This window comes from Muscardinus avellanarius (assembly GCF_963383645.1).
Source record: "Muscardinus avellanarius genome assembly, chromosome: 12".
Lineage (NCBI taxonomy): Eukaryota > Metazoa > Chordata > Mammalia > Rodentia > Gliridae > Muscardinus > Muscardinus avellanarius.
This window is the reverse complement of record NC_137798.1, coordinates 96,180,919-96,204,207: the sequence shown is the minus strand read 5'-3', so window position 1 is coordinate 96,204,207 and position 23,289 is coordinate 96,180,919. Positions and strand designations below refer to the sequence as shown.

Here is a 23,289-nt window from a genome sequence, read left to right as displayed (position 1 = left end):
TGGGGCGCGGGAGCGTCGGGAGCCTCCACCAGCGCGTGCTCGAGCCACTGCAGCTGGGATTGCTGGCTCTGCGACTCGAGTCCATCTGGAAAGTTCTCGTTTAATGGGGATGAAAAACCATTATTTAAAAAAGAAAAGTGCACAGTAAGTTTTATTTATGCGTTTACAAGAAGATTTACAACGATCAGGCCTTCAACATGTAAAAAGTAAATCTCTTTTGCAAAGTATATGAAAATACAAAAGCAGACTAAATTATCAAAAAAGAATTTTTGTTTATTTTTATCACTAAATACAATTAGTTTCCCTGATTATAAATCATAATCAGTGTCACCTAAAATACAGGAAGGTATGTACAGAGGTGAACAACCCCCATATCACTGTCTATACATATTAAGACCATGAGACTCAGAAAAAGCAGAGCTGAGCTTATTAAATTATTGTCTGTTTCAGAAACTCTCACCATTTGAAGGAAATAAGAGGACGATTTAGGTAGCAGAGGAGTTGTGTAATAACTTAAAAAGTTAAAAGCCTGTAGTGATAAAGTAATCTTGTGCAGCCTTCTCAGCAGTTCCACTGGCCCTTTTGCAGATTCCAGGTCTAGAAAAAGCCTGCTGGTCGCAGAAACACCGGGCTCAGGTCATTTGCCATACGGTTGGTCATGGTGCATTTCTGGTGTGTAAGTCAATAGGACAATCATGACCCAGAGGTGAAGCAAAGCCTAGAAAAGAAAGAACAGTTTGTGGGTTGCCATGAACCCGTCTTCCCAGGCCCTCCAGTGGTGCACTGAGGCAGGAGCCCTGCCTCGCGGTCCCGATGGAGGCTCGGGTCTGAGGCACGGCGGGGGCTCGGGACATGTTTACTGGATGAACACGCAACTAGATGAGCTCAGTGCCAGGGAGGGCAGTCTAGAGCTGCCACGCCCCCAGGGTGAAGCCCCGGACTTCAACAAACCACACACACACACACACACACACACACACACACACACACACACACACAGTCGGGACTGTGCAGAGTAGATGGAATGATCACAACTGCACAATACACAGGAGGCTGGCTGGAGACCACATGGGGAGCTGGTTTGCAAGGCTTTGTAAAACAGTTATGGGTGATGTTTTGAGAGAGAGAGAGAGAGAGAGTTTAGCCAAGATCTGGAGAGGGAAAATATTCTTGACGGGAGTGATGTGAGATGTCCGAGGTTGACTTGGGGTCCAGCCCCCTCAGGGCAGTCCTGAGGACTGGAGAGTGGCTCTCAGTGCCCCGCCACCTGCGGCCACTCACCACCTCGGCACCTGGGAATCGGCCTCGTGGGGGCTCTGATCCCTCTCTGAGGCCATTCCCTTTTTCTTTCTTTGGGCTTTTCCCATAATCCCTTCTTCAAAGTGTTTTATTTAAAGGGATAACTTCCCTTTCATAGAGAAATTTCCTTTTAAGTAGGCTTAGGCTTTTATTTTGAGAAAGCAGCCCACCTTATTCAACCCACCCACTTTGAGAAGTACCCATTCAGTACAGGGCGCGGGCTTTTTAGGCACACAGCCACATGAAATGGTACCCCAAACTACTGTAGCCATTTTATTAGAGAAATCTGGATGGAGACACACTGGCCTTGACATCCTTGTAGTAAATACAGCAAAACACATACCTAAAAATAATTAAAGCAACTTTGTAACATCAAGACAAAAATGAAATCATTCTGTGTTGTACTTTTATTATTAGCGGGGCTTAGCCACGGAGGTAATTACTACTAATTATTATGCTGCACGTAATCTTTCTCTTTTGGTGTGGTGTTGGTCTTGAACACAGGGCTTCATGCATGTGAAGCAAACACTACCACTAAACTACACTCCCAACCCTAAGAAAAAGACTATCAAACTTGAGTTCTATTCTCTTTCAGCACTGACTGCTGACATATCAGTAAGATCAGCAGCTAGGGGGAAAAAACACAACTGGTTAAAAATCAAGCGCAGCATCGCTACTTACCATATATATAATTACAAACACTCGCGCTATGGGATACCTTCGGAGAAAAATTCCCAGGCGAATACTGTGCAAACAGGAGCAGGAAGAGAGACAAAAGAAAATTAGTCTCAAAACAAATCTTTTTTTGTTAATAGCTAGTGCTTTTTAAAAATTTCACTCAAAGTATTTAAGTGGCTACCACAGAAGAATAATTTTATAATGGATTGTTAAACAATTACTTAAGCTGGGTGTGATGGCGCACGCTTGTAACCCCAGCATTCCGGAGGCTGAGACCAGAGGATCGCGGTTCGCGAACGGCCTCAGCTACTGAGTGAGGACCTTTGCAACTCAGTGAGACCCGGTTTCAAAATAAAGAATAAAAAATAGGGCTGGCCGGGCGTGGTGGCGCACGTTTGTAATCCCGGCACTTGGGAGGTAGAGACAGGAGGATCACGCAGGTTCGTAGCCAGCCGCCCTCGCATAAGAGACCCTGTTTCCAAATAAAAATATAAAAATGGGTCTGGGAGTGTAGCCCGGAGGTAGAAGGGCTTCCAGGAACCCCAGTACCACCAAAAAAAAAAAAAATAGGGTTGGGGGGCGTGAAGCTCAGAGGTAGAATGCCCCAGGGTTCCATCTTCAGTACCACAAAAAAAACAACAACAAAAAACCAAACCTTTAAATAACTATATAGAAGTGTCAAAGTAAACACTTCCATCATTATTGGGTCTGGCTGTTAAACCTTACTGCAAGGTATTTCACTGAAATCTGTGGCCACAATTAGACGAGGCAAAGCTAATCCCTCTCTAAATCATTTTTCTATCAGGAACTCATGAAATCTTAGAAGATGAGGTAAATCACATGAATAGGAAAAATAAAGCCCGGCCAGCATTAACTTGGGAACAGGTCATCTAGGAACTTCTGTGCAGAGAAGTGCTTCTAAAAGGACAACACTGTAAAAACCCAGGAAAACACTTAAGTACAGATGCAAAATGATGTCCAGACGTTATTACTCATGTGCTTGCAACGCTTTCTCCTGTTAAGATGGATAAACATACTAACCCACCTCTCTGCTTCTCTTATTGACACTAGCACAACATACTGCATGTAGGTTCTCTATGCCTGCGTGTGCTGGCTAAATGGAGAGCTGACATACATGTTCTTAATTTGGAGGTAAGCCCTGTGGCTTCAGGAATCACAGTCTATCAGTCTCCTTATTTTAACACCATAGCTTTAAACTGACAGAGGTAAGCAAAGCTGACATGACGATTCATTAAAACTATGACTAACTGTAGGCACTACGGGGAAAGGGCACAGTGGGTCACTGTGACACGCACTTTATCAAGGCTATGCGAAAAACACTAAAACATTTTCTTGGCAAGAGTAAAAACTTATATGTTAAGCTGGGCGAGGTAGTGCACGCTCATAATCCCAGGACTTGGGAGGCTGAGATCGCGGTTTGCGGACAGCCTCAGCTACTTAGTGAGGCCTTCTGCAACTTAGTGAGACCCTGTTTCAAAATAAAGAATAAAAAATAGGGCAGGGGGTGTGGCTTGGAGGTAGAATGCCCCTGGGTTCCATCTCCAGTATCACACATACCAAAAAAACTTGTATGTCAATACACGTAACAAATTCTATGCATTATTTATGTACTATGTATAATAATACATTCAGTATATACAGTAGCATTTTCTAATCATATGATAAGATACTGGGATAAAACATCCAAAAGGATATTTTACATGAGGCAGAGGCATTCTCAATGGGATTGAATGAGACCTTTTCTACAGAGTTTATTGTTGAAAGAAGAGAAAAGCCACTTTCATGGCACTGAAATATCATGAAAGGAAGCAGGCCAGTGGCCCTCTGACTGTGAGCTCTGCAGGGGCTGTGCCCAGCCACAGAAGGCTTCCAAAAGCAGGCGCGGCCCTGCTCACCCAGACCGGCTCTGCTTACCTAAAGTGGTCAATGGAACTGGCAGCTTTGCGGACTCTTCCATACATTCCCGCCAGATTCATTTCCGCATCATTAAAAAGAACAGGAACGCTCCGCAGGCGTGTGCCTATTTAAATAAGAAAACAGACTAATATGTTGAAACCAAAACCAACTTTCTAAGAAAATTATAGCTGGAAATACAATAAATGTGAAAGAAATTCTCAAGACTAATTTTCTAACCATTAGACCCAAAGTAGATAAGACCATAAAGAAGAGAAAAATAAATTGGATTACAGAAAATGTTTAAACTTCCATACCCAGAAAAATGAAACAACTAAATACAAAGGAAACAACTTTAGCAAAAATTAAAAGACATTAGCAGCTGGGTGTGGTGGCATATGCTTGTAAATCTCGTCCTTGGGAGGCTGAGACAGGAGGATCTTGGGTTTGTGGCCAGCCTCCATAACTTAAGTGAGACACTATTTCAAAATAAAAAATAAAAAATTGGGCTGGGAGTGGAGCTCAGAGGTAGAATGCCCCTGGGTTATATTCCTGGTACTACACACACACACACACACACACACACACACACACACACACACACACACGTTAACGGGCCTTATGAAAAGTGCGGTGAACACCTTCCTACAAAGCTGTGGACTCGACCGACACTCGTACCTCCAGCCCGCCCGCACTCCGGGCCCCCCACCCCTGCGCACTCCCTCAGGATGCCGAAGCTCCCTCACGCTCAGCGCGCCAACTCTGTGAGTCAGGGTGGGTGTTTCCCGGTCCCATTATGGGACAACCCCATTTTTCCATCTGTTCAGGCCAAAACCCACCACCCCTTTCCCTCAAAATTCACAGCCAATCTTCCAGCAAGTTGTCAGCTCATCTTTAAAACAAGCCCCCAATCCACCCCACAATCACACCCTGGTCAACAATCACCTCTCACACTAACGCAATGGCTCCCTCGTTTCCCTGCCTCTGCTCGGAGTCCCCTGCAGTCTAGTCTTATTTATTCACTAATTTGTGGTGCTAGGGATCAAATCCAGGGCCTTGCTGCCACTGAACCACACCCGCAGCCAGAGGCATCCTGATAAAAGGTGGACGAGCCAGGCACTCCTGTGGGTCCCTTGCATCTTCCTAGCTCCTCAGATGCAGTCCTTACACAGGCCGACAAGCCTCCTCCACGCTCTGGCTCCGTGCTGGGCCACTCTTACCTCGCCAGGCCCCTCCAGCTGCACTGGCCTCCCTGAGCACACCCGCCCCTGGGCTTTTGCATCTGCTCTTCTCTGCCTGGAACACTTCTCCTGGCCATCGCAAGGTCCACTTCCTTATCGCCTCTGGGACCACTTTGCAATGACAGCTTCCATAATCACCCTACTTAAATTACAATTCCATCCCTGCACCTAGCTCCATGTATCTCTTTAAATGAAAAAAAAAAGTATTTAAAAATTTTTTTAAAGAACTCAGAGATTTGCTGAAGACATGTAGACTTCTGAGGTTCTAAGATTAAGAATCTAATCTGTTGATGTTTAACTAGAATACTCCTTTTGAATCTATATATTTGGGGCATTTACAGATTTCTCTATTAAAATCTTTTGATAAGCATGAACAAACTTATATGGATTATGCACTAGCTTTAGTACTCATAATTATTCAATGAAAGAGTATTCAAACAAATTTTGCTTCAGGTTTCCTATTTCTCCTGAGTTATCCGCCCATCGGCACCATCTTGTCATTCTCGGCCCTGCGGCTTCCCTCTCTGAGTCTAACACCCCGGAGGGTGTCATTCACTAGTGCTAACGCCAACAGCACGTGCCCGGTCTCAGTGGAGAACACGGGGCCCTCGCTGGCTGAAGCTGCTTTCCAGCCAAAGGCGGTCTCTGCCGTTCCTGCCTGGTGCACGCTCTCTCCTTCCTGCTCACCCTCGCCGTTCTCGGCCCCAGGCATGCTGATGGAGGCTCCGCTGCTCGCGCTCGGGGAGGCCGAGCTCAGCTGCTGCTGCAGCCGCTCCAGCTGGAAGGTGAGGGAGCTCTTCTCGGTGCTCAGACTCTCCAGCATGGTCTGCTTCTGGATGAGGGCCTCCGTCAGCTGATGGAGCCGACCCTCCAGCTCAGACTGAGTGCTGTTGCTTAAAGTCTTGTTGGTAAGCTGAAGGGAACACATTCACAGAGCTATCACGCAAGGTGCAAGATACACAATAGAGAAATCACACTGCTAGATTTTCACAGGTAAACTGGGGCACTGGTTGTTGTTTTTCCTAAGCTCTCTAAAAATTCTTTTAATGTCTACAGAAATGATTTTCAAATTGTATCAGCCATGAAATGAATTTGGCGGGTCAAAAACCAACACTTAAGACATGTAATAGAATAGAGTGGGATTTTTTTCCTGATATTCATATAAAACATAATATGTGAGAATATTATTTGTGAAACTTCTGTTTTGATTTTGTACATGTAAATGTGGTACTGAGAATGGAACCCAGGGGCCTTCTACCTCTAGGCTACATTCCCAGACCTATTTTATATTTTATCTGGAAACAGGATCTCACTCACTAAATAGCTGAGGCTGGCTTCAAACCTGCACAACCATCTTTTCTCAGACTCCCAAGTACTGAGACTACAAGCATGCATCACTACACCTGGCTTAGTCTCACTGAGAGTCTTACTACTTGCTGAGACTGTTGTCGAACCTGTGACCCTCCTGTCTTAACCTCCTGAGTACAGGGATTATAGGCACACACCATCACACATGGCTGACATAATGTTTTTCTCACAGTGGTATCATAGTCAAAAATATTTGAAAGCATGGACTTATAGGTTACAGTTCAAATTTCTCAACAGGAATCTGAAACCATCATTCAATACGGTGGTTTAGCATAGAGAACATGCCCTTAGATTTTTCATCTCTACTTTGTGAATTTCTATCTATCTGGTTTACTGTGTGAATTTCTATCTATCTGGTTTACTGACTGTGTGTGTGTGTGTGTGTGTGTGTGTGTGTGTGTGTGTGTGTGTTACTGGATATGGAAACCCAGGGCATTCTACCTCCAAGCCACACTTCCAGAATAATTTTATATTTTATTTGGAAACAAGGTCTCACTAAATTGCTGGGAGCCTCACCAAGCTGCTGAGGCTGGCTTTGAACCTGCAATCATCCCATCTCAGTATCCCAAGTACTGGGATTATAATTGTGCACCATCATGCTGGCTTACTGATGTCTTTTTTTTTTTTTATGGTGGTACTGGTGATGGAACCCAGGGACATTCTATCTCTGAGCTACACTACCTCTTCTTTATTTTTTGAAACAGCGTCTCACTGAGTTGTGAAGGGCCTAAGTTGCTGAGGCTGTCCACGAACTACAATCCCACGGTCTCCACTTCTCGAATGCTAGGATTTCAAGCATGTGCCACCACACCCGGCCAATGATGTCTTTTCGTGGGCAAAAATTTGTTTTGGAGCAGGGCATGGTGGTGCACACTTGTAATCCCAGCATTTGGGAGGCTGAGACAGGAGGATCAAGGTTTGAGGGCAGCCTCAGTTACTTAGTGAGGCCCTTTGCAACTCAGTGAGACCCTGTTTCAAAATAAAGAATGAAAAATAGGGCTGGGGATGTAGCTTGCAGGTAGAGAGCCCCTGGGTTCCAGTACTGCAAATCATCATCATCACCATCATCACCATCATCATCATCTCAGTTTTGATAAATTCCAATTCATCATTTTTTCTTCTATAGTTAGTGCTAAGAAAATCCATCCAAGAAATCTAAGATATCCATCTTCCTCTAAGTTGTAAAAAGATTCTTCATAAAGCTTCTAGGCTTTATAGCTAGTTAATTTTTGTTAACTTTACATGTCTATTTAGGGGATATGATTAAGGCCTATTTTCCTCAATATGTTTTTCTACTCCCATACAGTAAGTTTTTTGTGGGGTTTTTTTTTGCGGTACTGGGGATAAAACCCAAAGGCATTCTACCTCCGAGATACACCCCTAAGCCCTTTTATTTCTTTTGAAACAAGGTCACACTAAGCTACAGAAGGCCTTACGAAGTAGCTGAGGCTGGCTGTGAACCTGCGATCCTCCTGTCTCAGCCTTCCAAGTACTGGGATTACAAGTATGTGCTGCTATGTCCGGCCCATACAGTAGTTTTTAAAGAATGAAAAAATATTCAGACTAGCAGCCTAATTAAAAAAAAAACGTGTGTGTGTGTGTGTGTGTGTGTGTGTGCGCGCGCGCGCACACGTGCGCGCATGTGCGCGTGCGCCAGGCTTCGTGGTGCACACTTGTAATCCCAGCATTTGGGAGGCTGAGACAGGAGGACGGTGGTTCATGGCCAGCCTCATGTACTTAGTGAGGCCCTTTGCACCTCAGTGAGACCCTGTTTCAAAATAAAGAATAAAAAACAGGGCTGGGGTTGTAGGTCATAGGTGGAATGCCCTTGGGTTCAATCTCCAGAGGCTCTGGTCAATCTGGGTGAAAGGCATCTGGGTGGCACTATTTTCTGTAATGTTAGCATTAAAAGAGTTTAAAAGAGGGTCTTAGCTGGGTGTGGTGGTAAACACCAGTAATTCCCATACTTGGGAGGCTGAGACAGGATGCTCACAGGTTTGAGGCCAGCCTCAGAAACTTAGAGAGACCCTCACAACTTAGTGAGACCCTGTTTCAAAATAAAAAATAAAAACAGCTGAGGGTGTAGCTCAGAAGCACACTGCTCCTGAGTTCAATCCCCAGTACCCTTCCACATACACACAAAGGTCTTTGTGACTTTAAAGAGAGCCTATCAATCACTAATAGGAAGAGTTACCATTGAACTTTTGTTAGAAAAGGAAACTGACAACCAGCAGAACCATATTACAGTCAGAAGCACTAAATTTCAGGGACAATTCTAACCTTGGGTGACTGGCTCCAAGGCACTCTTATAAAGAAGCAAGCCACTGCATATAGCACATGTAGACTCATGGCATGCGAATAGCTTACAACAGAACTCAGATGAGAAGATGAGAAGAGAAATCTTACTGCATCCTTTTAAGAAAACGCAGCTTTACTAGGACATCTTTCCCAAGCTGCGAAGGGTGATTCCTACCTGATTCCTGAGTTTTTGAATTTCTTCCTCTCGATCTTTAATTCTGCTTTGCAATGTGTTCTTTGTTCGATACAGATCTTCTTCTATATAGTGAAATTCCTACAATGTGAGACAGAAATGAAAAAGAGCTAAACCAGTGTTCACTGTAGCGCACCTAGTACCTCAAACAGTGCTGACCTGGAGCAGGCGTCCATCAACACATGCTGCTCATACAGTCCATGGTAAGTGCACAAACCTGGACGGCTCTGACACTGGAGCATCACGCTGTAAACAGAGGCCTGGAATATTTCTTAATAGGATAAGTCACCAGAAACACAGAAAATATTTTTATCTTGCTGCAATGAGAAAGAATAGGTGAATCCCTTTATGAATCTCAAGTATACACTAAGATAATAACAATAAACTGAAGAAAATATTCACTACATACAGGACAAAATCAATATTGCTAGCAATATAATATTCATAAAATAAATTTTAAAACCTGTTTTATGCTTTTATGTACAGTTAAAAAATAAATTTAAAGCCGAGTGTGGTGGCGCACCCTTGTAATCCCAGTACCTGGGAGGCTGAGACAGGAAGATCCAGTTTGCGGCTAGCCTTAGCTACTTAGTAAGTCCCTACGCAACTTGCTGAAACCCCGTTTCAAAATAAAAAATAAAAAAATCGAGCTGGGGGTGCATTTCGGAGGCAGAATGTCCCTGGGTTCAATCCCCAGCACCACAAAAAAAAAAAAAAAAAAAAAAATTAAGTGAGCACACTGGCACATGCTACCCAGTTCTTGGGAGGCTGAGACAGGAGAATCCCAGGTTCATGGGCAGCCTCAGCTGCTTAATGAGGCCCTATGCAACTTGGTGAAGCCCTGTTTCAAAATAAAGAATAAAAAATAGTGCTGAGGGTGAAACTTGGAGGTAGAGTGCCCCTAGATTCAATCTTCAGTACTTAAAAATAAATAAATAAATAAATAAATAAATAAATAAATGAATAAAGCCAGGCGTGGTGGCACACGCTTGTAATCCTCGCGCTTGGGAGGCAGAGACAGGAGGATAGCGCAGGTTCGAAGGTAGTCTCGCTGGCTTAAGAGACCCTGTTTCCAAATACAAAGTGTAAAATAGGTCTGGGAGTGTAGCCCGGAGGTAGAAGGGCTTCCAGGAACCCCAGTACCAACAACAACAACAAAAAAAGAACATAAAGAATTGGAACAAATAAAACCTCACACCACTTTCTTGGATATCAGGACAACATAAATATGTCAACTCTCACCTAGTGCGTTAATATATTTGAAATGATCCCAATAAAAAGAAAAAGTAAGTTGCTTTTTATTTTTTATGTTACAGGAGATGGAAGGGAACCCAGGGGCATTCTACCACAGAGCTATATCCTCAGCCCTTTTTATTTTCATTTTGGGACAGAGTTCCCCTAAGTTTCCCAAGGTAGGCTCTAACTTATAAACCTTCTGTATTTGCCTCCAAGTATTGAAATTATAGGCTTGCACCACTGTGCTTGGCGGCTTAGTTGCTATTTGTTGTTGTTGTTGTTGCTGCTGCTGCTTCTTTGGTTCTTTTTAAAAACTACATAAGGCTCTCTTCCTGAGTTAATCTGGAAAAACTGCAAAAGAAAACAGTCAGAAAGACTGCAGAAAGGGAATGCATCGTGAAGATGTCAGAAGATACTTTCTCAGAAAGTAAAAGCAATGTGGTACTGGTACATAACAGATGAACTAATCAGTGGAAGAGGAAAAAGTCCAGAAATAAGTCTGCAAACTTTGAGAACTTCAGGACATAATAAAGGTGGCATTTCAAATAAGTAAGTAAAAGATGAATTGTTTTTAAAATGGTAGGAGAACAGCTAGACAGCCATATGGGGAAAAAAGTCGGGCCCACACTTCATATCATATACCAGAATATATTACTAATAGATTAAAGATTTATATGTGAGAGTAAATCATAGAAGTATGATGAGAAAACTACACAGGTGAATTTCTCTGTAATTTCAGAAAGAGACACACTATGAAAATCCAGAAGCCTATAAAAGAGAATGATAAAGCTGCCTACATAAAAAGTAAACCTCTACATAGCACAAAATAAAAACCCCATGCAAACTAAACAATCGACAAACTGGGGGAAAATTCATGCAATCCATATGAAAAAGGATGGAAATTCCACAAACAGATTTCAAAAAATCAAACTATAAAACAACTATTATTAACAATATATAAATGGCTACTAAATACTATGAAAATATGCTTAGCCTCACTCAAAGCCAGAAAAATATGAGTGTAAATTGCCTTGAGACACCATCTTTTACATAGGAGACTGGCAAATATCAAAATTTAATAAACTACCATATTTTCACACTGCTTATAGTGAAATAACTCTCATAGATGATTGATGGATATAAATTGGCACAAACTTTATAAAGGGAATTTAGCAAAATCTGTCAAAATCAGAAACACAATGGAGCCAGGTGTGCTAGTGTACGCTGGTAATCCCAGCATTTGGGAGGCTGAGACAGGAGGATTGCGGTTTGCAGGCAGCCTCAGCTACTTGGTCAAGCTGTTTGCAACTCAGTGAGACTCTGTTTCAAAATAAAGAATAAAAAATAGGGCTAGGGGTGTAGCTAGGGGTGTACCTCGGAGGTAGAACGCCTCTGGGTTCCATCCCCAGTACCACACACACAAAAAAAAAAAGAAAAGAAAAAGAAACACAATATATTCTTTTCCACAGCAATATAATCTCTAGTAATAAACAGGGAAAAATACTGATTCTGATTAATTATCAACAAAATATGAATTAGCTAATAAGTTACCGGATTTAACCTATTAACAAAACAAATTTTATTTATTTATTTATTTATTTATTTATTTATTTATTTATTTATTTTGTGGTTCTGGGGTTCCTGGAAGCCCTTCTAACTTAGGGCTACACTCCCAGACCTATTTTTTATATTATTTTTTATTTGGAAACAGGGTCTCTTAAGCCAGAGAGGCTGACTTCGAACCTGCGCGATCCTCCTGTCTCCGCCTCCCAAGCGCGGGGATTACAAGTGTGCGCCACCACGCCCGGCTAACAAAACAAATTTTAACTACATCTAATATAGGCAAGGATGAAAAGAAATTTTATTGCTAAAAACAAACTGATATAAACTCCTTCAATCTGTAAAATATAAGCCTTAAAGATTTATAGCTTTTGAGCTAATAAGTCCCTTCCTAAAATATAATTTAAAGAAACAAATACTTAAAGTTAAAAATGTTCGTCAGGTATGTGGTGCACGCTTGTAATCCCAGTACTTGGGAGGCTGAGACAGGAGGATCGCATAGGTGCGAAGCTAGCCTCAGCTACTTATTGAGGCTCTTAGCAATCTGCCATCCTCCTGTCTCAGCCCCCAAGTACTGGGATTACAAGTGTGCGTCACCATGCCTGACTTTTTTTTTTCTTATACTATCAGACAATATATAAAAATTGATCTTATTAAAGTTTAACTTAAGCCAGGCGTGGTGGCACATGCTTAAGATCCCAGCATTTGGGAGGCTGGGATAGGAGAATCAAGGCTAGCAGCCAGTTTCAGCTACTTAGTGAGGCCCTTTGCAACTCAATGAGACCCTGTTTCAAAATAAAGAATAAGAAACAAAAATAGGGCTGGGGGTGTAGCTCAGAGGTAGAATGCCGCTGTGGTTCTATCCCTGCTACCGCAAAAAAAAAAAAAAAAAAAAAAGTTTAATTTACACACAATAAATCCAATATTTTTTTTTTCTGGATCTGGGGATGGAATCCAGGGGTATTTGACCTCGAAGATACACCCCCTGCCCTATTTTTTATTCTTTATTTTGAAACAGGGTCTCACTAAGTTGCGGAGGGCCTCACTAAGTAGCTGAGGCTGCCCACGAACCGTGATCCTCCGGTCTCAGCCTCCAAAATACTGGGATTACAAGCGTGCACCACCACGACCAGTGAAATCCAAGAATTTTAAGTATAAAATTATATGCATTTTGACAATTGTGTATCCATCATCACAACCATGATATAGAACACTTCTATCATATCAAGGAATTCTCTTATGCACTCTCAATTAAGTCCCCTTCCCCATCCCCTGGCTTCTGACAGCCTTTCTTTTACTATAGTTTTGTCTATTCTAGAAAGCTCCATAAATGGGAACTTACGGTATATAGTATTTTGTGTATGGTTTCTTTCATTTAGCGTAACATTTCTATGTGTAGCTCAAATCAATAACTTACTCCTTTTGATTGCTGCGTATTTCACTGCATGGATATACTATAATTTGTTTATATACTCTGGCAGAAATTTAGGTTCCTATGGTTTTCTGCTTTTCTGAATAAAGCTCCTATAAAATATCCAAACACCAGTCTATATGTGGTCATGTCTTCATTTTTCTCTGGTAGATACATAAAGAAGAGAACTGGTGTGTCATATATAGTAAGTATATTCTAATTTAAAGGAAAAACTGCCAAATTATTTCCTGCATTGTTTTCAAAACAGCTGCACCACTTTGCTTTCCCTCAGCAGTGAGTCTCAGCCGCACCCCTTGTCGACACTTGGTACTGAGGTCTCTTGTGAGAAGGAAGTCCCCTTCACTGTGTCTCAACGCGCATTTCCCGAATGACTGATTCACAGCACTGAGCGGTTTCATGTGCTAAACATATCAGGCAATATTTTGCGGAGGAGCAACTGTGAACTGGAATCAAGCTGCTGGACTGCCTCAGACATTTACCTCAGCCTGCTCACCTCAGGAGATATGTGAGAAAAGAGACTAGTGCAATCAGGGCAGGAGAACCACAATTTACAAGGTTTGTTATTTCTTTGAGGCACTAAGCAAGCACAAACTTCAAGGCTGGAAATTGCTTAAATTAATGACAAGCACATTTAATCCTAAGGTTAAGTACTTTACTTCGAGGACATCTGATTACTAAATAAATAGCTTACAGTTAAATTCATCCCATTTTTCCACCTGACTCCCTCATTTTAAGAAGGGCACTGGGGAGCAGATGCAATAAAACCATCTGCCATGACAGAATAAGGATATTTCACTAAGTAAAAGGCACATCACATTTTTGCTTTTTAATGTATTACAACTCCGCGAATAAACTAGAATGCTATTTTTGAAGGCCGGGCGTGGTGGCGCACGTTTGTGATCTCAGCATTTAGGAGGCTGAGATAGGAGGATCATGGTTTGCAGACAGCCTCAGCTACTTAGGGAGGCCCTATGCAACTCAGTGAGACCCTGTCTCAAAATAAAAAGAGTTAAAAAATAGGGCTGGAGGTGTAGCTTGGAGACAGAATGCCCCTGGGTTCCATCCCCGGTACCGCAAAAAAATAAAAATAAAAGCTGGGTGTGGTGGTGCATGTTTGTAATCCCAGCATTTAGGAGGCTGAGACAGAAGGATCAAGGTTCACAGACAGCCTCAGCTACTTAGTGAGGCCCTTTGCAACTCAGTGAGACCCTGTTTCAAAATAAAAAATACAAAATAGGGCTGGGGGTATAGCTCTGAGTTAAAATGCCCCTAGGCTCCATCTCCAGTATCCCCCCACTAAAAAAAAGAAAGAATGCTATTTCTGCAAGAACAGTTAATCTCACAGTTAAATGATGTAGACGGCCTCTGACATACACTGCTGGCTGCTGCTTGGGGAGTGTTTTTCTTCCTACTCAGGGAACAGATTTTAAGTACTTTCATAATAAATCCCAATGAGAGAAAAGTCTTTAAAGATTTTAAAAACAGGCCAGGTGTGGTGGCGCATGCTTGCAATCCCCATGTTTGGGAGGATCGCGCAGTTCGAAGCTGGCTTAAGAGACCCTGTTTCCAAATTTAAAAAAAAAAAAAAAAATATATATATATATATATATGAGACTGGGAGTGTAGCCCGGAGGTAGAAGGGTTTCCAGGAATGTCAGTACCAAAAAAAAAAAAAAAAAAAAAAATTTAAAAACAAGCCAGGTATAATGGTGCTCTCCTGTAATCCCAGTCCTTGGGAAGCTGAGACAAGAGGATCATAGGTTCAAAGCCAGAGACAGGGAATTTTCTCTTTCCTCCCTCTCCTTCCTTCCCTTCCTTCTGTACAAGGGATTGAACCCAGGGTAATCTATCTTCAAACTATACTCTTAGCCTATTTTATTTTATTTCGGTACTGGAGATTGAACCCAGGGGCATTCTACCTCTCAGCTATACCCCAGCCTTAGTTTTTTTTATTTTTTTTTTGAAACAGGGTCTTACTAAGTTGTGGAGGCCTTACTAGTAGCTGAGGCTGGCCTTGAACCTACAATCCTCCTGTCTCAGCCTCTCAAGTATTGGGATTACAGGCATGTGCTATTATGCCTGAAAACTGTTCTAAAATAAAAATAAAATAGGAATAGGATATAGCTCAGTGGGAAAATGTCTGTGGGTTCAATCCCAAGTAAAACACACACACACACACACACACACACACACACACACACACACACACACACACACACTTAAATATTCATAAAAATAAAAAAGAATTTAAATATTCAAAGGTAGAAATGTTATAAGTGATAGATTGAGAATTAAAAGTTTCCTCTTCTGTAAAATAAAGAGTAGTGATTTATTATATAAAATAATATATACTAAGCGCCTATAATGCTGTAGCTACTCAGTGCATCAGAGATATTTATTAGATATTAGATAAATATATTAATGTATAGTAATTTGTCTTTGGGAACAAATAACTGCTAAATAGACAATAAAATTTAAAACATAACTGGTAATTATCTGTGTAAAAATTTTCTTCTCAAACAGAAAGAAGAGAGCCAGGCGTCGCGGTGAGAGCACCTCTAGTACTTGGGAGGCTGAGACAGGAGGGGCGCAGGTTCAAAGCCAGCCTCAGCTACTTAGTGAGGCTCTCAGCAACTTAGTGGGACCCTGTTTCCAAATAAAATATAAAATAGGTCTGGGAGTGTAGCATGGAGGTAGAAAACCTCTGGGTTCTATTCCTAGTACCACAAAAAACAACAATTAAAAAAACAGAAAGAAGCTACCATGGCACTAACATTGTATTTCTATTAAGTCATATTTACTGTAGTTCCCAGAAGATACTAAAGCAATAAACTATGAAAATTAACTAATACAGAATATTTAAAAATTTTCTCCTAATATGATGTTTGAATATAATGCGCCAATAAAAAATTAAAAAAAAAATTTTCTATACTATCTACCCTGACAAGAAGACATCCTAAAATACAGACAAAGGGTAACAAGTCTAGAATTTTGGGCTCTGAGACCAGAATACTGAGTTTTATTCTATTCTCTAATTAGTTTTACAATATTAGTCAAGTCATATCACCATTTTTTGCCTGTATTTTTTATCTGTTCAAACAAAAAATATAAGGCAGGGGTACCTACAGCACCTCATCTACCATCACATTCCTGGAGCCCATGCCCTAAGCTGTCCCGGGAGGCCTCTCGGGGGACCTGGAGGACAGGCCCTTCCTCAGGAACGGCATCCCAGACTCACCTGCTTCAGCTGGTCCAGCTCTGTCTCCAGCTCTTGCTTCGATGCTTTCTGCCCAGCTATCTGGTCTTGCAGATCTTGTAACTGTTCTCTTGCTGATTCTGCCTCACTAACCTGCTGAGCCTCCATATCCTAAAAAGGAGAAACAGAAGAAGAATGTGAAAGCAGTCATTAAGCGCTCGGTGCAACATTTACTGAGCCACCATCACAGGTCATGAAATAGGCCCAGGAGTCAGTGGAGGGGAAAAGATGAGTGGGACGTGGATTCAGCCTGTAACAAGCACAGATCCCGATACCTTCACTATATAATAAAGCTAACAGCAAGCAGGATGACAGGATGTGGCAGCTGCTACAGCACAGAAACCACGGGGTTTCATGAGCACGAATGAACCAAGAGGTTGACATTTCTATTAAAAAAAACTAACACTTTTGAGCTGGGTGTGGTGGCACACACTCATAATCCCAGTACTTGGGAGGCTGAGACTGGAGGATCGCGGTTCGTGAACAGCCTCAGCTACTTAGTGAGGCCCTCTGCAACTTAGTGAGACCCTGTTTCAAAATAAAGAATAAAGAATAGGGGAGAGGGTGTAGCTCAGAGGTCAAATACCCCTGGGTTCTATATCCAGATCTACCAAAAAAAAAAAAAAAAAAAAAAAAAAAAAACAGCATGAGAATGTGCCATGGCTTAGAACACACTCTAGAGTTAAGACTATGGCTTTAATCCTGGTTCGGCCACTCTTGACAGTCTGGGAGCCAGGTACTTTCTTTCTCTGTGCTTAAATTTCTTCAAGTATAAAATTAGAATAGCATGTCCTCCCTTACAGGGGTCTGGTAAGGAATACATGTGTGGGGTTTGTCAATTGCTTGGTGAAATGTCTGACACACAAGTGCTCACAAATGATAGCTGTTATAATTATTGACAACTCTTCCATTTTTCTAGACCTAGACCTAATACTTTTTTTTTTTTTTTTTTTGAGGCACTGGAGATGGAACCCAGGGGCACTCTATCTCAAAGCTACATCCCCAGACCTATTTTGCATTCTTTATTTTATTTTATTTGTTGTGGTACTGGGGGTAGAACCCAGGGGCTTTTCTACCTCTGTGCTATACTCCCAGACCTACTTTATACTTTGGACACAGGGTCTCACTAAGCTGCTGAGAGCCTCACTAAGTAGCTGAGGCTGGCTTCAAACCTATGTGATCCTCCTGTCTCAGCCTCCCAAGGGCTGGGATTACAAGTTTGTGCCACCACGCCCAGCTTGTACTCCTTATTTTTAAACAGGGTCTGAATTGCAAAAGGCCCCACTAAGTAGCTGAAGGTGGCCACGAGTCACGATCCTCCTGTCTCAGCCGCCCAAATGCTGGGATAACAAGGGAGCACCACCACGCCCAGCTTTACACCTAATAATTTTTACTACAGATTTCATTCTCTTCTTGGGAAAGGGTAAGAAAGTGGGCCAATTTCATTTATAACGTTGGGATAAAATATTAAATTCAAAATAATATTTTTTGCCTTTTTCATTCTCCGGACATCTTGGCGGCTGCTTGTAGTTGGGGGCGGTCCTGCACCTAAGGCAGGAAGATGGCGACCGCAAAGAACACGAAAAAGTCCCTGGAGTCGATCAACTTTAGGCTCCAGCTTGTTAATGAAAAGTGGAAAGTACATGCTGGGGTACAAGACGCTGAAGATGATCAGACAGAGCAAAGTGAAATTGGTCATCCTCGCCAACAACTGTCCAGCTCTAAGGAAATCTGAAAGAGTACTATGCCATGTTGGCCAAAACAGGTGTTCATCACTACAGTGGCAATAATACAGAATCGGGCACAGGATGCGGCAAATACCAGAGCATGCACACTGGCTATCAGTGATCCAGGTGACTCTGATACATTAGGAGCATGCCAGAACAGACTGGTGGAAAGTACAGCATGCAGCATTTTCTTTAAAACTTGCCAGAGATTTTTTTTTTTTTTTCAATTGGCCGGGCGTGGTGGCACACGCTTGTAATCCCAATACTTGGGAGGCTGAGACAGGAGGATCACGCAGGTTCGAAGCCAGCCTCAGCTACTTAGTGAGGCTCTCAGCAACTTATTGAGATCCTGTTTCCAAATAAAATATAAAATAGATCTGGGAGGAGAGCCCAGAGGTAGAAAGCCCCTGGATTCTATCCCCAGTACCATAAAAAATTAAAAAATTAAAAATTAAAAAAATCATATTTTTCATATCTCACTCAGAAAATGTGGGACAGGTATGAAGAAGTTTAGCATCTACTCAAATTTTAAATTAATAAGACTGAATTCTTTAGAATTAAAAAGTAGTTATAAGCTGGTGTGGTGGCGCACACCTGTAATCCCAGCATTGGAGGCTGAGACAGGAGGATCACAGGTTCGTGGCCATCCATCCTCAGCTACTTAGTGAGGCCATCTGCAACTTAGTGAGAACCTGTTTAAAATTCAAGAATAAAATATAGGGCTGGGGATATAACTCGGAGGTAGAAAGCCCCTGGGTTCCATCCTCAGTACTGCAAAAAAAAAAAAAAAAAAAAAAAAAAAAAAATAGAGTAGCTAGCCAGCCAGGCGTGGTGGCGCATGCTTGTAAACAATTCCAGCATTTGGAAGGATGAGACAGGAGGATTACAGTTTGCAGACAGCCTCAGCTACTACTTAGTGAGACCCTTCGCAACTAAGTGAGACTCTGTTTCAAAAATAAAGAATAAAAAATAGGGCTAGGGGTGTCACTCGGAGGTAGAATGCCACTGGGTTCCATTTCCAGTACTACAACATATAAATAAGTAAAATAAAAATAAAAAGTAGGTCTAATTATTTTTTTCTGTGCTGGGGATTGAACCTAGAGGCATTCTACGACTTAGCTACATACTCAGTCCTATATTTTATTCCTTATTTTGAAACAGGGTCTCACTAAGTTGCAGAGGGCCTCACTAAGTAGCTGAGTAGCTGAGGCTGGCCATCAACCTAGAGTTCTCCTGTCTTGGCCTCCCAAAGTTATAGACTTTTAAAAACCCTACTTTTTTTTTTGGTACTAGGGATCAAACCCAGAGGCATTCTATCTGTGAGCTAATCCCCCAGCTATTTTAATTTTTATTTATTTATTTATTTATTTATTTATTTATTTATTTATTTATTTTTGGGGTGGTACTGGGGGTGTAACCCAGGGGCTTTTCTACCTCCAGGCTACACTCCCAGACCTATTTTATATTTTATTTGGAAACGGGGTCAGCTGAGGCTGGCTTCGAACCTATGCAATCCTCTTGTCTCAGCCTCCCAAGTGTGAGGATTACAAGTGTGCGCCACCCACGCCCGGCTTTATTTTTTATTTTGAAATGGTCTTATTAAATTGCTGAGGTTGACCTTCAACCTTCAATCCTATCTCAACCTCTCAAGTACTGGAATTACAGAACTGTGCCACCACACTCAGCTTAAAAATTCTACTTACAAGCCGGGCATGGTGGCTCATCTTGTAATCCCAGCGCTTGGGAAACTGAGACAGGAGGATCGCACAGGTTTGAAGCCAGCCTCAGCTACTGAGTGAGGCTCTCAGCAACTTAGTGAGACCCCGTTTCCAAATAAATTATTTTAAAAAAGGTCTGGGAGTATAGCCTGGAGGTAGGGAAGCCCCTGGGTTTCACCCCCAGTACCACCCAAAAAAAAAATATTCAGCTGGGCATGGTGGTGCACACTTGTAATCCCAGCATTCAGGAGGCTTAGGCAGAAGGACCAGGGTTCACAGCCAGCCTCAGCTACTTAGTGAGGCCCTTTGCAACTCAGTGAGACCCTGTTTCAAAATAAAGAATAAAAAAAATAGTGCTGGAGGTATAGCTCGGAAGTAGAATGCCCTGGGTTTCATCCCCAGTATCGCAAAAAATAAATAAATAAATAAATAAATAAATAAAAAATTTCAGAAATACCAGTGGCTATTACTGAAGATCTGTTACATGTCAAGAACAACACTTTATATATTATCCCCTATTTTCAAGAGAACCTTATTTAGCTATATTTTATACATGAGGAAACTAAGGGTCAGAGAGATGAAGTGCCTCACAGAAGTCAACATCTATTAAGCACCAAAGATGGGATCTAAATTCAGGTCTTTCTGATACTCAAGTCTCTGCTCTAGACAAGGTATCATATTCTCACAACTTCCACACCTCCTCTGTGGTTCACAAAAATCTTACAGGTCAACAACCTGCAGAATGAATGCACAGATGAATATTCCTTGTGATTTTTTTTTAACAAAGGAAGGCTCATTACCCTGTGCTTTATCTGCTCCCATCTGTAGAGACTCTCTCCTATAATATTTATGTCAAGAATCCCAAGCCAGGATTGGTGGTGCACACTTGTAATCCCAGCATTTGGGAGGCTGAGAAAGGAGCATCATGGTTTGCAGACAGTCTCAACTACTTAGTGAGGCCCTTTGCAACTAAGTGAAAACCTGTTTCAAAATAAAAAATAAAAAACAGGGCCGAGGGTGTAGCTTGGAGGTAGAATGCCCCTGGGTTCCATCCCCAGTACTGTCAAGAAAAAAAAAAAGAAAAGAAAAAAGAATCAGCCATGCGTGGTGGCGCATGCTTGTAATCCCTGCATTTGGGAGGCTGAGACTGGAGGATCGTGGTTTGCGGCCAGCCTCTGCAACTTAGTGATGCCCTCTGCAACTTAGTGAGACCCTGTTTCAAATTAAAAAATAAAAAAATAGGGGAGGGGGATGTATCTTGGAGGTCGAATGGTCCTGGGTTCCATCCTCAGACCCACAAAAAACAAAAACAAAAAAACCTCATTTTTAAGTGAAACAAATGGCCTGAATTTACTGAATTAAATATAGTCATTACATATAAGCTATTAATGATAATGCATAAAATTATAATGAACAGAACATCCCTGAGGCCATGCTAATATCAGAAAAGATCCCAGTTTTACAGACAAGCCCAAACTGTAACTTGTTCTTAATGCCCTTTTTCCCCAAATAGAGAATCAACTACCTCTCAAAATGATACTAGCTGGGTGTAAATGGTTTTCTGGAAAGCTGAACACAGTGAGTCTTACCTGGAGCTCAGATCTGAGCTGATGGATCTGGCCCATCAGCTTCTGTATTTCCTCCCTTTGCATCTCCTTTTCATGCCGAAGTTCTTCTAGCTCCATGCTATTGGCAGTGCTGCTATCTAGTCCTTCAAAGCCAGAGCCTTCCTTTAAGCTGTTAATCAATTTTTCTTTGGACTGTTATAAAAAAGAAAAGAAAAGAATTATGTTTAAGCAAAGCAGGCATTAGCTTGTATACTGATTTTGGTTTTCTGGGTGGGCAGGGGACTGAACCCAGGCCTCATGACAAGCACATATTCTACCACCGAGCTACATCTCCAGGTAGCTTATTTACTGAATATCGTCCTAGCATATAGAAACTAACCCACTAAGGAAACATTCCAATTATTATATCTATCAAAGAAACTTCACAGATTATTAAATCCACAGAGATAAAAATAGAATAGATCCTTGCTCTGTAATATCCTTGGATTTTTATCCCAACAATCATGTTATGATTCAAAGCTTCTCTTAAACAAGATCATTCTCGCCAGGGACAGTGGCACATTCCTGTAAAATCGGAAGGCTGAGACAAGATGATTGCCAGTTTGAGGCCAGCCTGGGCAACTCAGCAAGGCCGTCTCAAAATAAAAAGTGCTGGGGATGTACCTCAGTGGTATAGCACACCTAGGTTCAATCCCCAGCACTGAAAACAAACAAACCAAACATCAAGATTTTTTTCATTCTTTTTCTTTTCATCACATTCACTCAACAAATATTTATGGAACACCTACAATGGATCTGGCACTGAGCTAAGTGTTCTATGTAATGAAGATCATGTCTCTTGCTCCAAATAGTAAACTCTGCCTCATAAACTAAAAGGAAATTACACATATCCAATAAAAGGCAATAAATTCAAGAGAAGAGAGGGATATGGTAAAGATTACTTGCAACATACTAAGCAGAAGAAAAACTTCTGGGGAAGAGATGGTTTAATCTGAAAGATAGCATGTATGCTGTCCTTGACATATGGCTAAGATTCTTAAAAGTGCCAAGAAAACTCAGGGTGAAACATAAAAAAAGAAAAAATAACAGAGGGTCTACGAGAAGGTATTGTGCCACAGCTTGGGTAGTATGCTGAGACCAAGTTTTAAGGGCTCTGGATGCCAGGCTAAACTGTTTGAATTTTATTTGGTAAGGGAAAATAAAGTGAAAGACCACAGATACATCTCAGGAGGTTCATGTGGCAGTGTGGGGAAGCAGTACACACATCCCACGGTCCACAGGCAAATCTAGCCTGTGGCCTGCTTCACAGCCCACAAGGTAAAAATGGACTGTGTACTTTAAAGGATTACAAAAATAACATCATGAAATGGAGACCATATATAGCTCACAAAGCCTACGATGTCTAGTCTTTGGCTGTTTATAGAAAGTCTGTGGACCCTGTCATAAAGGACAAGTTGGAAGAGGTACACCATGTGAAGGCCAGTTTATAAAGCACCAATTCTAGACCAATAACAACAAGGACCAACAGATTTTGTCTTGAATATACTGTAGTCACTCTTCTCCAGCAAAAAGAATTTTTCTAACTGGTAGAATTATGGGTAATTTGTATTTCCTTCTTTGAACTTGTTTGTGTTTTTCAAACTTTCTATAACAAAACATGATCATATACATAATTTTAAGTTATGTATAAATAACCCACCCCACGCCCCCATCTAGCCAGTGTCCTTCCTCAGGTCCTTCATCCCGTCACCTCCCAATGCACCCTGGGGCTGTCCTTTGTGAGATCCCCGGGGGCCCTGCT

The 23,289-nt window shown here is 41.8% G+C and overlaps 1 protein-coding gene and 1 pseudogene across 3 annotated transcripts in view; one reads left to right on the top strand and one right to left on the bottom strand.

Annotated features, from left to right (window-relative positions):
• Positions 1-637: 637 nt before the first annotated feature.
• The window catches only part of GOLGA5 (golgin A5), a gene marked incomplete at both ends in the record, with an annotated part of 38,675 nt that continues 16,023 nt past the window's right edge, over positions 638-23,289 (bottom strand). For both annotated transcript variants that reach the window (XM_080706780.1, XM_080706781.1), the window contains 7 exons: positions 638-718; positions 1,981-2,044; positions 3,913-4,018; positions 5,820-6,045; positions 8,974-9,072; positions 16,458-16,586; positions 21,510-21,680. In XM_080706780.1, the coding sequence (XP_080562906.1) occupies positions 638-718; positions 1,981-2,044; positions 3,913-4,018; positions 5,820-6,045; positions 8,974-9,072; positions 16,458-16,586; positions 21,510-21,680 (876 nt within the window). The remainder of the gene's footprint in view (positions 719-1,980; positions 2,045-3,912; positions 4,019-5,819; positions 6,046-8,973; positions 9,073-16,457; positions 16,587-21,509; positions 21,681-23,289) is intronic.
• On the top strand, positions 18,037-18,398 carry LOC308271523 (large ribosomal subunit protein eL30-like; annotated as a pseudogene). The gene has a single exon. The product of its transcript is annotated as a large ribosomal subunit protein eL30-like (transcript).